At 46.5% G+C, this 11,877-nt stretch overlaps 1 protein-coding gene across 1 annotated transcript in view; it reads right to left on the bottom strand.

Annotated features, from left to right (window-relative positions):
• The window catches only part of PGD (phosphogluconate dehydrogenase), a 17,900-nt gene extending 9,238 nt beyond the window's left edge, over positions 1-8,662 (bottom strand). The window contains exons 1-6 of the mRNA XM_023515144.1: positions 8,581-8,662; positions 8,016-8,091; positions 7,126-7,305; positions 3,987-4,052; positions 3,206-3,324; positions 545-665 (exon numbers count right to left, since the gene is read on the bottom strand). Of these exons, the coding sequence (XP_023370912.1) occupies positions 545-665; positions 3,206-3,324; positions 3,987-4,052; positions 7,126-7,305; positions 8,016-8,091; positions 8,581-8,588 (570 nt within the window). The 5' untranslated portion in view covers positions 8,589-8,662. The remainder of the gene's footprint in view (positions 1-544; positions 666-3,205; positions 3,325-3,986; positions 4,053-7,125; positions 7,306-8,015; positions 8,092-8,580) is intronic.
• Between the last annotated feature and the right edge of the window lie 3,215 nt (positions 8,663-11,877).

Raw genomic sequence — 11,877 nt, 5'->3', positions numbered from 1 at the left:
GTGTACGTGGCTGGCACCGAGCCACCTAGTGTGTTTTCCCTCTACCCTATGGGTTGATAAGGGCTGAACTGTAATATGGGATAAAATTTACTTTAATGGAAATGCCAAGTATAATTGGTGGAGGTATCTATGAATTAGGTGAGGTGGAGGGTGAACGTCTGCAGCTTGCTCCATTCAAGCTCAGAATCTGGATCCCACATCACGGGAAAGGACTTTGGACACAACCACCACCCATTCAGTCCCCTTCCTTTCCCCTAGGTGAGCAACCCCACTTTTGATTTTGACATTCTTTCCTTGGCCATGAAGCTTAATAAAATCTTACTTCACCTCATCCTTCCTGTTCCCTTTAAGGAACCCATCTTTTCGGTGAGTTGAGGAAGGCTGCTTTAATATCAACCTCAAGGCTGATCAAGGCTTGTCAGTTAAGGAACAAAGCCACGTACAAGGCACACACTTGAGGCATCAGCTATGCTTGTGACTAAAGATTGAGAAGCTAATGTCACAAAGCTAACCCCGGGGCCCAAGGTGGCCTCTGCTTGTGTACTTTGTCACTCAGACATGCTCGTGTCACTTTAAAGGGTAGCCCAGAACTTGCCCAGTCACAGCAGGGTTCTCCAGTGCCTACTTTCGCAGCAATGCCCTGGAAGATTGTCTTGATATGAGGCCTGTGGAAGGAAGAGTGTGGGTCAGTAATGAGAAGATGGGCTGAGATTGCCATCAAATGCTCAAGGACAACACCCCTTAACTTTCTTTCAAATAGGAGGTGGATCCTCCCAAAACTAATGTATGGGCTAAGTTCTCTGGGGAAACTCCAGTCCCATGCTGGCTGACTGGCCTTTTCCACAAGATCTTGATGGGCTCTTAAAGCAGACGCTGACTGGAGACCACAGAGAGGTTGGGCAGAAGAATCATTCGGTCAGTCTCCAAAAGAAGCTTCGATTGCAGTATCAGGAGAAGCTGGGATTCCAAACAGCAAGCAGTATAAAAGCTCCCTTGGAGACCCTCTCTTGCTAGTCTTGGAAGTGTGTTACCAGGTGTAGCATGATTCTGGACATCGGGTCCAAGAGTAAAGACAGACCCGGCAGGTGCAGTGGCTCACATGAGCTCATGAGTTCAAGACCAGCCTGAGCTAGAGTGATACCCCATCTCTAAACATAGCTGGGCATTGTGGTGAGTGCCTATAGTCCCCGATACGCATGAGGCTGAGGCAAGAGGATTTCTTGAGCCCAAGTTTGAGATGAAATATGAAATATTCATAGAAAATGTAAGCTACTCATTCCTCCCACAGCTCCACCATGAAGATGTATTAACTCACCAGGCTTCTTCCTCACTGTTCTACCACTACTGACTCCATCACAAAACTGATAAAGACTCCATTACGAAACTGGTTTTGTACTGACACAAAATCTGACAGGGTTGCAAAGTTAATGCTTAGGATGGGGAATTAAGACAGCTGCACCTCCACTGACTTTAGTGTCTTTCAGGTGGAAGTGCCATTTCTACCTCTGCCAGGACAGCGTGAGACAAGTGACCTGATGAGGAATGGGGGCACCTCTGCATGTCAAACCTTCCTGGTATTGTCGGCATTTTTAAAGCCCACTGGACAGGGAACCCAAGATAAGCATTTAAACTGTTTTGTAGGCTCATGCCTATAATCCTATCACTCTGGGAGGTTGAGTTGGGTGGACTGCTTGACCTCAGGAGTTCTAGACCAGCCTGAGCAAAAGTGAGACCCTCTCTTTATTCAAAGTAGAAAAAACTACCCAGGCATGGATGGTGGTCACCTGTAGTCCCAGCTACTCAGGAGGTTGAGGCAATGGGATAGCTTAAGCCCAAGAATTTGAGGTTGCTGTCAGTTATGATGATGCCATGGCACTCTACCCAGGGCAATGGAGCGAGACTCTGTCCCAACAATAAAAAAATAGGTTTAGCACCTATAGCTGAATGATTAGGGCGCCAGCCACATACATTGGGGCTGGCAGGTTCAAACCCAGCCCAGGCCTGCTAAACAATGAGAACTATAATAACAACAACAAGAAAAATAGCCAGGCGTTGTAGCAGGTGCCTGTAGTCCCAGCTACTTGGGAGGTTGAGGCAAAAGAATTGCTTAAGCCCAAGAGTTTGAGGTTGCTGTGAATTGTGATGCCACAGCACTCTACCCAGAGAGACATAGTGAGACTCTGTCTCAGAAATAAATAAATAAACTGTTTCTAGAGCTCTGTTGCCCATGCTGCCCTCAGACTCCTGGGCTCAAGTGACCCTCCTGAGTACCTGGATCTATAGGCATGTGCCACCTTACCTGGCTTTTAAACTAGAAGCAGGAAGGCCTCCCTAGATCTACATCTCAACACAATGAAGAGACTCCCCAGACTTAGTCATTAGAGCAATAGTTTAAAGAATAATCTTTGGAAATAAACCCTTCACCTTTCAGGGTTAGGTTTGAGCACTTCTGTACTTTATTGTCTAATGTAATTCTGGAATATTTTGAAATCAAACTCACTCAAAAGAGTGTTACTTTTCCACGTCTCCCTCAAAAGGCTCCTTCCTTTGCTGTTTCTCTCCCGCCCCACCTCTCTGTCTTCTATCTGGCCGTCTCATTTCCCGCAGTCTCAGCAGCCATGTCGCCCTCAGTCTGAGTACAGTACAATGCATTGCTCACGTCTTTCCACTTTGATTCTCCATCCCACGCACCTGGCCCCCGTATACGTCTTACACATTCTTCATTTCACATCACTGAAGCACTTCCTCAGCCTTGGCCAACTCTTCCTCTTACAACACAGTGAACAGTGCAAAGTTTGCTTTTTCCCAAGTTAAATAAAAGTCTTCCACCTCGTTCCCAGGCACAGTCAGATTTTTCCATTACTCACAATTATTAAATAAAGTTATTTTGGGATCACACATCAGCTAAAAGAGGCAACCCTTACTCCTAAGTTCAGACAGTACACAGGACATCACATGAACTATATTTTTAAGCCTATTTAGAACTTCCAGTATCAATCCTAAAGGGCATAGCAGAAAGAAAAAAAGGCAAAAGAGGAGTGTGCACATCCACTGTTTCCAAACACCAGAGTGTCTATAGCATCTCCTAGCTCAAATGCTCTCAGCACCACAGGGGAGATGAGGGTTGTAGACTGTTCCTGGCTCACCCATTCTCAGAGTCTGGGCTCCTTTGTGCTGAAATGGACGTGGTCCTGACGGTACTCACCAAGCTTCCTTGTTCCCTCCAGGCATAAGTGATGGGCCATACCGGGCCCCATCTTCTCCACCACTAACTCCACTCCCCACAAATAAGATGCCCTTGGCCTTGAGGTCTCGACAACGTCTCTAAAGAAGAGATAAATAATTTCATTGTGTTTTTAAAAATTAAGTTTCTCCCAAGGAATGAGAGGAGGCATAAGATAGGTATGGATAGCCCACGTTTGACAGGAAATGACCCAAAGATCTAGGAATAACTGATCACTCAAGAAAGTTAATCTCCTCATTGTGGGAGTTAAAAAAAAAAATCCATGGACGTCTGAGATACCTACACTGTCCCCAAAAGGGAAATAATAAAGGCAAACATGCATTCCCATTTCATTGGAAAAGACCTTAGACACTGAGAGTCAGTTAAGAGTTAGTGCCCGTTCTGCACTGGGAGCACACAGGTACGTCCCCTGGCACTGGAGACCACTGGGGCAGTGGCCTCAAACACATTATACACTGACATATGGTGGGTCAGTTGAGAGGGCAAGGGGAGGAGTGAAGCATAAACCCTCAGCCTGCTGCATGTAAGCAGCAGCCACGGCCCTGAGTTCCATGCCTGACTGAGAACTTCATCCTTCAAGTCTGTCTCAACAGAGAAAAAGGCTGAGAACTGGCACATCAATACCAACCTCAATGAACCAGCATCCCCGAAGGACGGTTCACTCTACTATCACATGCACAATGCTGATATTTTTCTCTAGAATGTTCTCAGAACCTGGAGGAATTTGGACAAGAACACTTACTGTGGTATCCCTATATTCAGAATTTCCTCCATCAATGATGATGTCACCGGTGTCCAACAATGGTACCTGTAACCAGACACTAGTATTAAGGTGAACCAAAGACAAAAATAAACAGTACCTTGGCCAATTAAAGCAAATTAAGAATTTACCCCCCCAAAAAAGAATTTACCCCAAACAAATAGTTTGAAAGCACTTATTATTTAACTTTCAATAATATTTCTATGCCTAGAGCTAGACCTTATTTAAAAGCTACCAAAAACAGTCAGAACCCTCCACAACTGAGAGTTCTCTTTATTTTTTTGCAGTTTTTGGCCAGGACCAAGTTTGAACCTGCCACCCCCCAGTATATGGGGCTGATGCCCTACTCCTTAGGCCACCAGTGCCACCACTGAAAGTTCTCTTTAACAACTCTAAGATTTCACAACAAACAAAACCTAGTTGGAAAATGTATATTTTTAATGTGTACCATCTTCCTGAAAGTATTTATTTTTTTTTTTGAAACAGAGTTTCACTATGTCACTCTGGGTAGAGAACCGTGGCTTAAAAGCTCACAACCTTGAACTCTTGGGCTCAAGTGATCCTCTTATCTCAGTTTTTCATTTTTAGTAGAGATGGGGTCTCACTCTTGCTCAGGTTGTTCTCGAACTCATGAACTTAAGCAATCTGCCCACCTTGAGCTCCCAAAGTACAGGCATGAGCCACCATACCCAGCCCACCAGCCTGATTTATATTCCTAAACATATGGACAATGACGAGCTCCAAAAGATTAAAACACCTGCTATAGGCTCAGTGCCTATGGCTCAGTGAGTAGGGCGCTGGCCACATACACTGAGGCTGGCAGGTTCCAGCCCAGCCCGGACCTGCTAAACAATGACAACTGCAACCAAAAATAGCCAGGCATTATGGTAAGCCTCTGTCATCCCAGCTACTAGGGAGGCTGAGGCTAGAGAATCACTTAAGCCCAAGAGTTTGAGGTTGCAGTGAACTGTGACACCACAGCATTCTACCAAGGGTGACGTAGTGACACTCTGTCTCAAAAACAAACAAAAAAAGAAACCTGCTAAAAAAATCTGTGTCTAGAACAGAGTAGGGAGTCTAGTAAATACATATCAAATGGTTTAGTATAGGAATGATTTGATCACCATGATGGGGGATATGAGGATAAGACTGAGCCTTGAACAAGAATTATCTTCCTACAGCACACCAGTCAGGCGGGGCTTTATTATTTATTTCTCTATCTTTTCCCTACAAGGCACCAGTTAACATCACTTAATATTTTCCTATACTAAAAAATAATCCATCATTTTTAGTCTACTCTGTCTGAAACTGATCATGAGTGGTTTGGCATCTCGCTGCACAAATGGTTATTATGTCTTCTTTTTATCATAATGTCCTCCTTTTTTAGGTTATTTATTTAAAAAACAGTAGCATACTGGTTACAAATTCTTCTCTCTGTAGAAACAACCCCACTGTTAACACCTATCCTCTAGAAAAGGAATATTCAAACCTCTCCTTTGTTGACTGTTGCTGAATTTCCTACAACAAGATATTTCTTCCAAAAGGGTAATGCTTTGATTTTTTCAGAGCTGTTATTGTAGAATTATTTTTGAGTATCTAAATAAATTATTCCCACTGGTTTCCTTTCATTCATATGCTGATTTAAAAAAAACAACTTTTAAAATTTCTTTACTGGTTGTTGAGACAGAGTCTCAAGCTGTCCCCCTGGGTAGAGTGCCATGGCATCACAGCTCACAGCAACCTCCAACTCCTGGGCTCCAGGGATCCTCCTGCCTCTGCCTCCCAAGTAGCTGGGACCACAGGCGCCTGCTATAACACCCGGCCATTTTTTGGTTGCAGCTGTCATTGTTGTTTGGCGGGCCCGGGCTGGATTTGAACCTGCCACCTTAGGTGTATGTGGCTGGTGCCTTAGCCGCTTGAGCCACAGGCACAGAACCAAAAAAAAAAAACTTTTAAGAGACAGGGTCTTGCTCTGTCACCAAGGCTAGAGAACTCCTGGGCTCAAGAAGCAATCCTTCCACCTTAGCCTCCCCAGCAGCTGGACCACAGGCATATGCTTTCACACATGGCTGAATCTCTGTGACATGGGATCTTGCTATGTTGCCCAGGCTGGTCTCAAACTCTTGACCTCAATAATCCTCCCACCTCAGCCTTCCAAAGTGCTGGGATTATTATAAGCAGGAGCCCACATTATTTCTTTCAAAAAATACTTGTTCAAACCAAATAACTGTTTGGTACAAAAGTAAGAACCCAGTTCCTAGGAGTCCTAAAGGAGATCTCTTATCATTTATAATATTAAGTTATACAACTATTTGAGAATAGTTTATAGGAATACTGAAAAAAATGAAATCTATTTCTAAATCTGGACCCTAAGATTTATTAGTGAATAATATTAAACACTCATAAATATTAGTGATCTTATTAAATATTAAAGATACGGAGCCTACTAGTATTACTATTGTTTTGACTTTTTTCTTTTTTCTGAGACAGGGTCTGTTCACTCAGGATGGAATGCTATGGCCCAATTATAGTTTGCTATAACCTTGAATTCCTGGGTTCACACCATCTTCTAGTCCCAGCTTCCCAATGGGTTGGGATTAAAGGCATAGGCCACCAAGCCCTGCCTATTCTGGTTCTTCTTGTTAACAAACTCTCTCTCTCTCTTTTTTTTTGTTTTGGCAGGCCCAGGCTGGATTTGAACCCACCAGCTCTGGTGTATGTGGCTGGCGCCTTATGCTGCTTGAGCTACCAGCACTGAGCCAACAAATGTTTCTTTGTATCCTCAGAATTATCACCACCCAAGGATATACTGTCAATTAGTGCCAATCAAGTTAAGAAACACTGAAACATTTAAGCAATCACTTTTCAAAACTGAGCCGTTCACATCAAGAAATTAACAAGAGGGACAGCGCCTGTGGCTCAAAAGGATAGGGCACCAGCCCCATACGCCGGAGGTGGTGGGTTTAAACCCAGCCCTGGCCCAAAACTGCAAAATAAAAAAAAAGAAAAAAAAAGAAAAAGAAATTAACAAGAAAAAAATCCCTGAAGTAAAACAGCTAAAGAAAAAAAAAAATTAGAAATAAGCTCTGTTATACTAATAGCAGGGTAGAGCTGGCCTCACCAGTTTTTCAATGAAATCATCAACAGCTTGACCAGCCTTCACAAGAAGGATAATCCTCCGGGGCTTCTTCAGCTTGGAGACCATCTCCTTCAAGGACTGAGCACCAACCACTTTGGTTCCCTTTGCCTCATTGGCCAAGAAATCATCAACTTTGGAGACTGTCCTGTTAAAGGCACAGACCTAGAAGGACAAAAGTCCTGGTAAGGAGAACTAAGTAGGATGCACAAGACTTTCATTCTGTGGACCAAGGAGCAATAAAATTTCTATTCAACCCAAAGTCCTGGGGAGGTCAGACCTGCCTTTTCCTTGCCCAAGTGCTGATTGATCATTGTGAAGTTAAGCTACCACAGGAGGATGAAAAGGCAGGGAACTGAGGCAAAGGGCAACTGCCCCTGGCATATCAGATAGAGCCTGTCACTAACTGGTTAGGACTCAGAATCAAATCTAGGGACCAGCCAGCTGGACACTGAGCTCCATCTTTTCTCACTGACAGTCCTGGCATTTAAGCAATGTTACTCTGTAAAAGAAACATTTTCACTCTTCCCCAGATGGCATTAGGCAATCAAGTTAGAGCTGTACACACCCAGCAGGACTTCTGCTCCCCCACCACTCCCCTCTACTTGAGATACTGATCTCTTTTTTCACCGCACAGGGCACCTCCAGCAGGACTCCACATCCTCAGAGAAACTGCAGGATCTGCCCTCCCACACCCACACCTAAAGTGGGCTTCTTTTTGTGCAAAATATATATATGTGTGTGTCATGAGCTCTCTTTCAAAGAGAAGGATGTTCCAGATAATCAGGAATCTCTGAAATCACAGCCCAATCCCGGGCATTAGGGTGAAAGCACGTCAAGAACCACAGAGAAGAGGATGTGTCCCCACCACTTACCACAAAGCCGTGGTCGTTCATGTTCAATATTAAGTTCTGGCCCATGACAGCCAGTCCAATCAGTGCAATGTCAGCTCTGAAAGGCCGGAAACAGAACAAAGAAAAATGTGTCAGTACCACTTGATGCACTGCAACTTAGACCCCCCCCCTCAAGAACTTTGTAGCTTCGGGGTGTGACTGATGATTTGTCTCCCTTCTCTCCTGCTCGCGCGATGGGAGCTCGCCCACTAGCGCTCCCCGCTGTCCCCGGCAGTCATGTCTATTGCAGGTTCTTGTCCCCGCAGGTTCGGCTGGGTCTGACCCTCACACAGGGTCGTCCCAGCGGCCGGGGCCTCCCTCGACGACCCCCGTTTGCGACCCTCCCTGGAAGAGGACCCGCCCTAGATCTGCGCCGCCGAGAGGATGGAGCTGGGCCGGCGGGGCAGCGGAGGTTGCATTCTGGCTTGGACCCTGGGGTTCTCGGGTCTGAGGTCCCACGAGCCCGGGCTCAGGAGGCGTCGGAGACTAGGCAGATCCCGGCCCCAGGGAAGTTCCTCGCAGGGCTGCCCGTGGGCGAGTCACTCACTGGGCCATGGCGGCAGCAGCGGGCAGTGCAGAAGCCGAGAGGCGGAGTGCGGGCAGCTCACAGTTCGCGGGCGAGTGAGGTAAAGACCTGCTGCAGCTCGCCTCCAAAGGCTGCGGCCGCGCTCTGTCCGGCTTGCTGGAGCCAGCCAATCGGAATGAAGAGGTTGAGCTCTGCAGCCACGCCATAGGCCCTCTCTGGCGCCTGTTAGACCACCTGAGGGAAAACGGGCCCACCTACTTCTGGGGCAGGATCAGTAGAGTGCCGAACACATCGATGACAGTGCCCCTAAACGGGTCAGGGCTCCGCTCCGGGAACGAGGAAGGAAGGTTTGTCGCTCGGCCCGTGGCACCAGGCCAGAAGAGCTCGAGGGAACTGCGCCCTGGCCTCGGATGCGCCTCGGTCCTGCAAGCCTTTGGCTTGGCGCTGCCATGACGAGGATAACTCCCGTTGGACCGCACTTTACAGTGTACTAGGCACTTGGAGGTCCTTTGCAAGAGCATCTAGCCCTACTGCCTCACATCATGGCTAGGCATTCTGCGGAGTATACATCGTGTCCCTAAACTCCGGCCTGGGACCAGGTTTGTTCCTCCTGCCTTGTTTACGCATGGGATGGCGGCCAGGAAATGCTGATCCTCATAACGCCCCTGTGTGGGAAATATGTGCCTCCTTTTGCAGGCAAAGGAACTGAGGCGCAGAGAGAGCTGGCGGTAAATTTATTTGCTGGAATGTGATGGTGCCAGGACTTGAGTCTTTTTGCTTTTTTTGAGACAGGGTCTTGCCCCGTTGCCCCTGATAGAGTGCCGTGACATCATTGTAATTCACAGCAACCTCAAACTCTTGGGCTCCAGGGATCCTCCTGCCTCAGCCTCCCAAGTAACTGGGACTACAGGCACCTGCCACCAGGCCCAGCTAATTTTTCTCTTTTCTTTGTAGAGACAGGGGTCTTCCTATGTTGCTCCCAAATAGCTGGACTAGAGGCTTGAGCCACTGCATCTGGCCAGGACCTTGAGTCTTTTGATCCAAGCTCGAAGGTCATGGTATTGCACACTTTCCAGTTTTGTAGAGGCTACGCGAGTGTAGGATGGACAGATAGGAGAATCCAGCTGTCTTAAGCCAGACCTTAAAGAGATTTGCAGAAGTGTCAAGCAGTACTATTCATCTGAGTTTTTGTTTTGGAAATCATTACTCAGAAATTTCTCAGTTTTAGTTTTTAAAACCATAAATACTGGCTTGGTGCCTATAGCACAGTGATTATGGCGCCAGCCACATACTCGAGGCTGGTGGGTTTGAGCCTGGCCCGGACCAGCTAAACAACAATGACAACTGCAACAAAAAAATAGGTGGGTGTGTTGTGGCAGGTGCCTGTAGTCCCAGCTACTTGTGAGGCTGAGGCAAGAGAATCACTTAAGCCCAAGTCTGAGGTTGCTGTGAGCACTCTACCGAGGGCAACATAGTGATACTCTGTCTCAAAAAAAAACCATAAATACTCATATAACTAAACATAAACAAATGCTTTCTGGGTCCTCAGTACTTTATAAGAGTATGAAGGGATCCTGAGACCAGTAAGTTTGATCTATCTCAACTCATAGAGCTAAGGAAACGGCTCAGTGAGCCAATGACACTGAGTCACATGAGAGAGCAACTCTGGGCCCTAATGAGATGCTCTCTGAGATGTGTTGGGGCTCAGAAATGATACCATGAAGTGTGGTGCTTGGGTGTGCTGAGTACTGAGAGCTGAAGGGCATCAGAAGGGCCTTAGAAGCAGAGTCTCTTTCTCCTGCTTTTGTGCCTCTACTCTGCCCTAAGGCAGCCATAGTTGGGTCCTAGAAACAAGAAAAAGTACAGTAGCCTCTACCTTTCTGGGTAGGAGCTGACCACAAAGTCACTTTCTGTTCTGCTTGAGAGTAGGTCAGAAGACCCTCATTCCAGAATGGGCTGTGCCCTTAAGCCCAGAAGGAGGGAATGGTACTCGAGAGGTCAAGAAGAATCTGGACAGGCAGGCCTTACTGGTGTTAAGTTTAGCCTAAAGCTGCTTCCTTACATATTTGAAGTTCAGCCTTAAAAGTTTCTTCTTACATGGGGAAATGTAACCTAACTGAATGTGTAAATAGCTATAACCCGTTCTTGTGCCAATCACTGAGTGTCAGTCAAAGGCAACTAACTGTTCAAACTGTGAGCTGAGCTGTCACCCATCCAGCTGTCTGTACCTCCTGTCCATTTTCTATACCTTGCTTTCCTTTTTCTGTCTGTAATTCTTCTTCAACCATGTAGAGGCAGAGTCTCCCAGAAACCACTGTGGTTTGGGGGCTGGCTGATTTCACATTCTTTGCTCAATTTAAACTGTTAATTTCCGAGGCGCATGGAGTGCCTGAGCTCATGAGTTCAAGACCAGCCTGAGCAAGAGCGCAACCCCATCTTTAAAAATAGCCAGGCATGGTGCAGCACCCGTGGCTCAAAGGAGTAGGGCGCCAACCCCATATGCCGGAGGTGCGGGTTCAAATCCAGCCCGGGCCAAAAACTGCACAGAAAAAAATAGCCAGGTATCGTGGCCAGTGTCTGTCGTCCCAACTACTCTGGAGGCTGAGGCAAGAGGATCACTTGAACCCTGGAGTTTGAGATTGCTGTGGGCTGTGACACCATGGTACTCTACCAAGGGTAACAGACATTGTCTTAAAAAATAAAATATAAAATAAAATAAGCTCTATTAATTTGCCCCAAATTTTTTCTTTTATCACTGGGTTTCCCCACTCAGTCTGTCAGCATCAGATAGTCCCTTTTGGTCCAGTCACACTTCCACACGGCTATCCGTTCTTCATGTGTCTGAGTCTGTGGATATTCATGTCTGAAGTCTTCCATGTCACATCAAACTTTGATTAAAGGTCAGGTGTGGTGGCTCATGCCTGTAATCCTAGCACTCTGGGAGGCAAAAGTGGGTAGATAGCTTGAATTTACAAGTTCAAGACCAGCCTGAGCAAAAGCGAGACCCCCATCTCTACTAATAACAGAAAAACTGAAGCAAGAGGATCACTTGAGCCCGCGTTGGAGGTTGCTGTGAGCTATGAAGCCACAGCCCTCTACCCAGGGCGACAGCTTGAAACGATGTTTCAAAAAATAACCTAGATTGGCTTGGTGCCTGTAGCTCAGTGAGTAGGGCGCTGGCTACATACACCAAAACTGGGCCTGCTAAACAACAATGACAACTGCAACCAAAAAACAGCCAAGCATTGTGGCAGGTGCCTGTAGTCTCAGCTACTCAGGAGGCTGAGGCAAGAGAATCACTTAAGCCCAAGAGCTTGA

Source organism: Otolemur garnettii, unplaced genomic scaffold (assembly GCF_000181295.1).
Source record: "Otolemur garnettii isolate 467f Iridium unplaced genomic scaffold, OtoGar3 scaffold00067, whole genome shotgun sequence".
Classification (NCBI taxonomy): Eukaryota; Metazoa; Chordata; class Mammalia; order Primates; family Galagidae; genus Otolemur; species Otolemur garnettii.
This window is presented reverse-complemented; position numbering and strand designations above follow the sequence as displayed.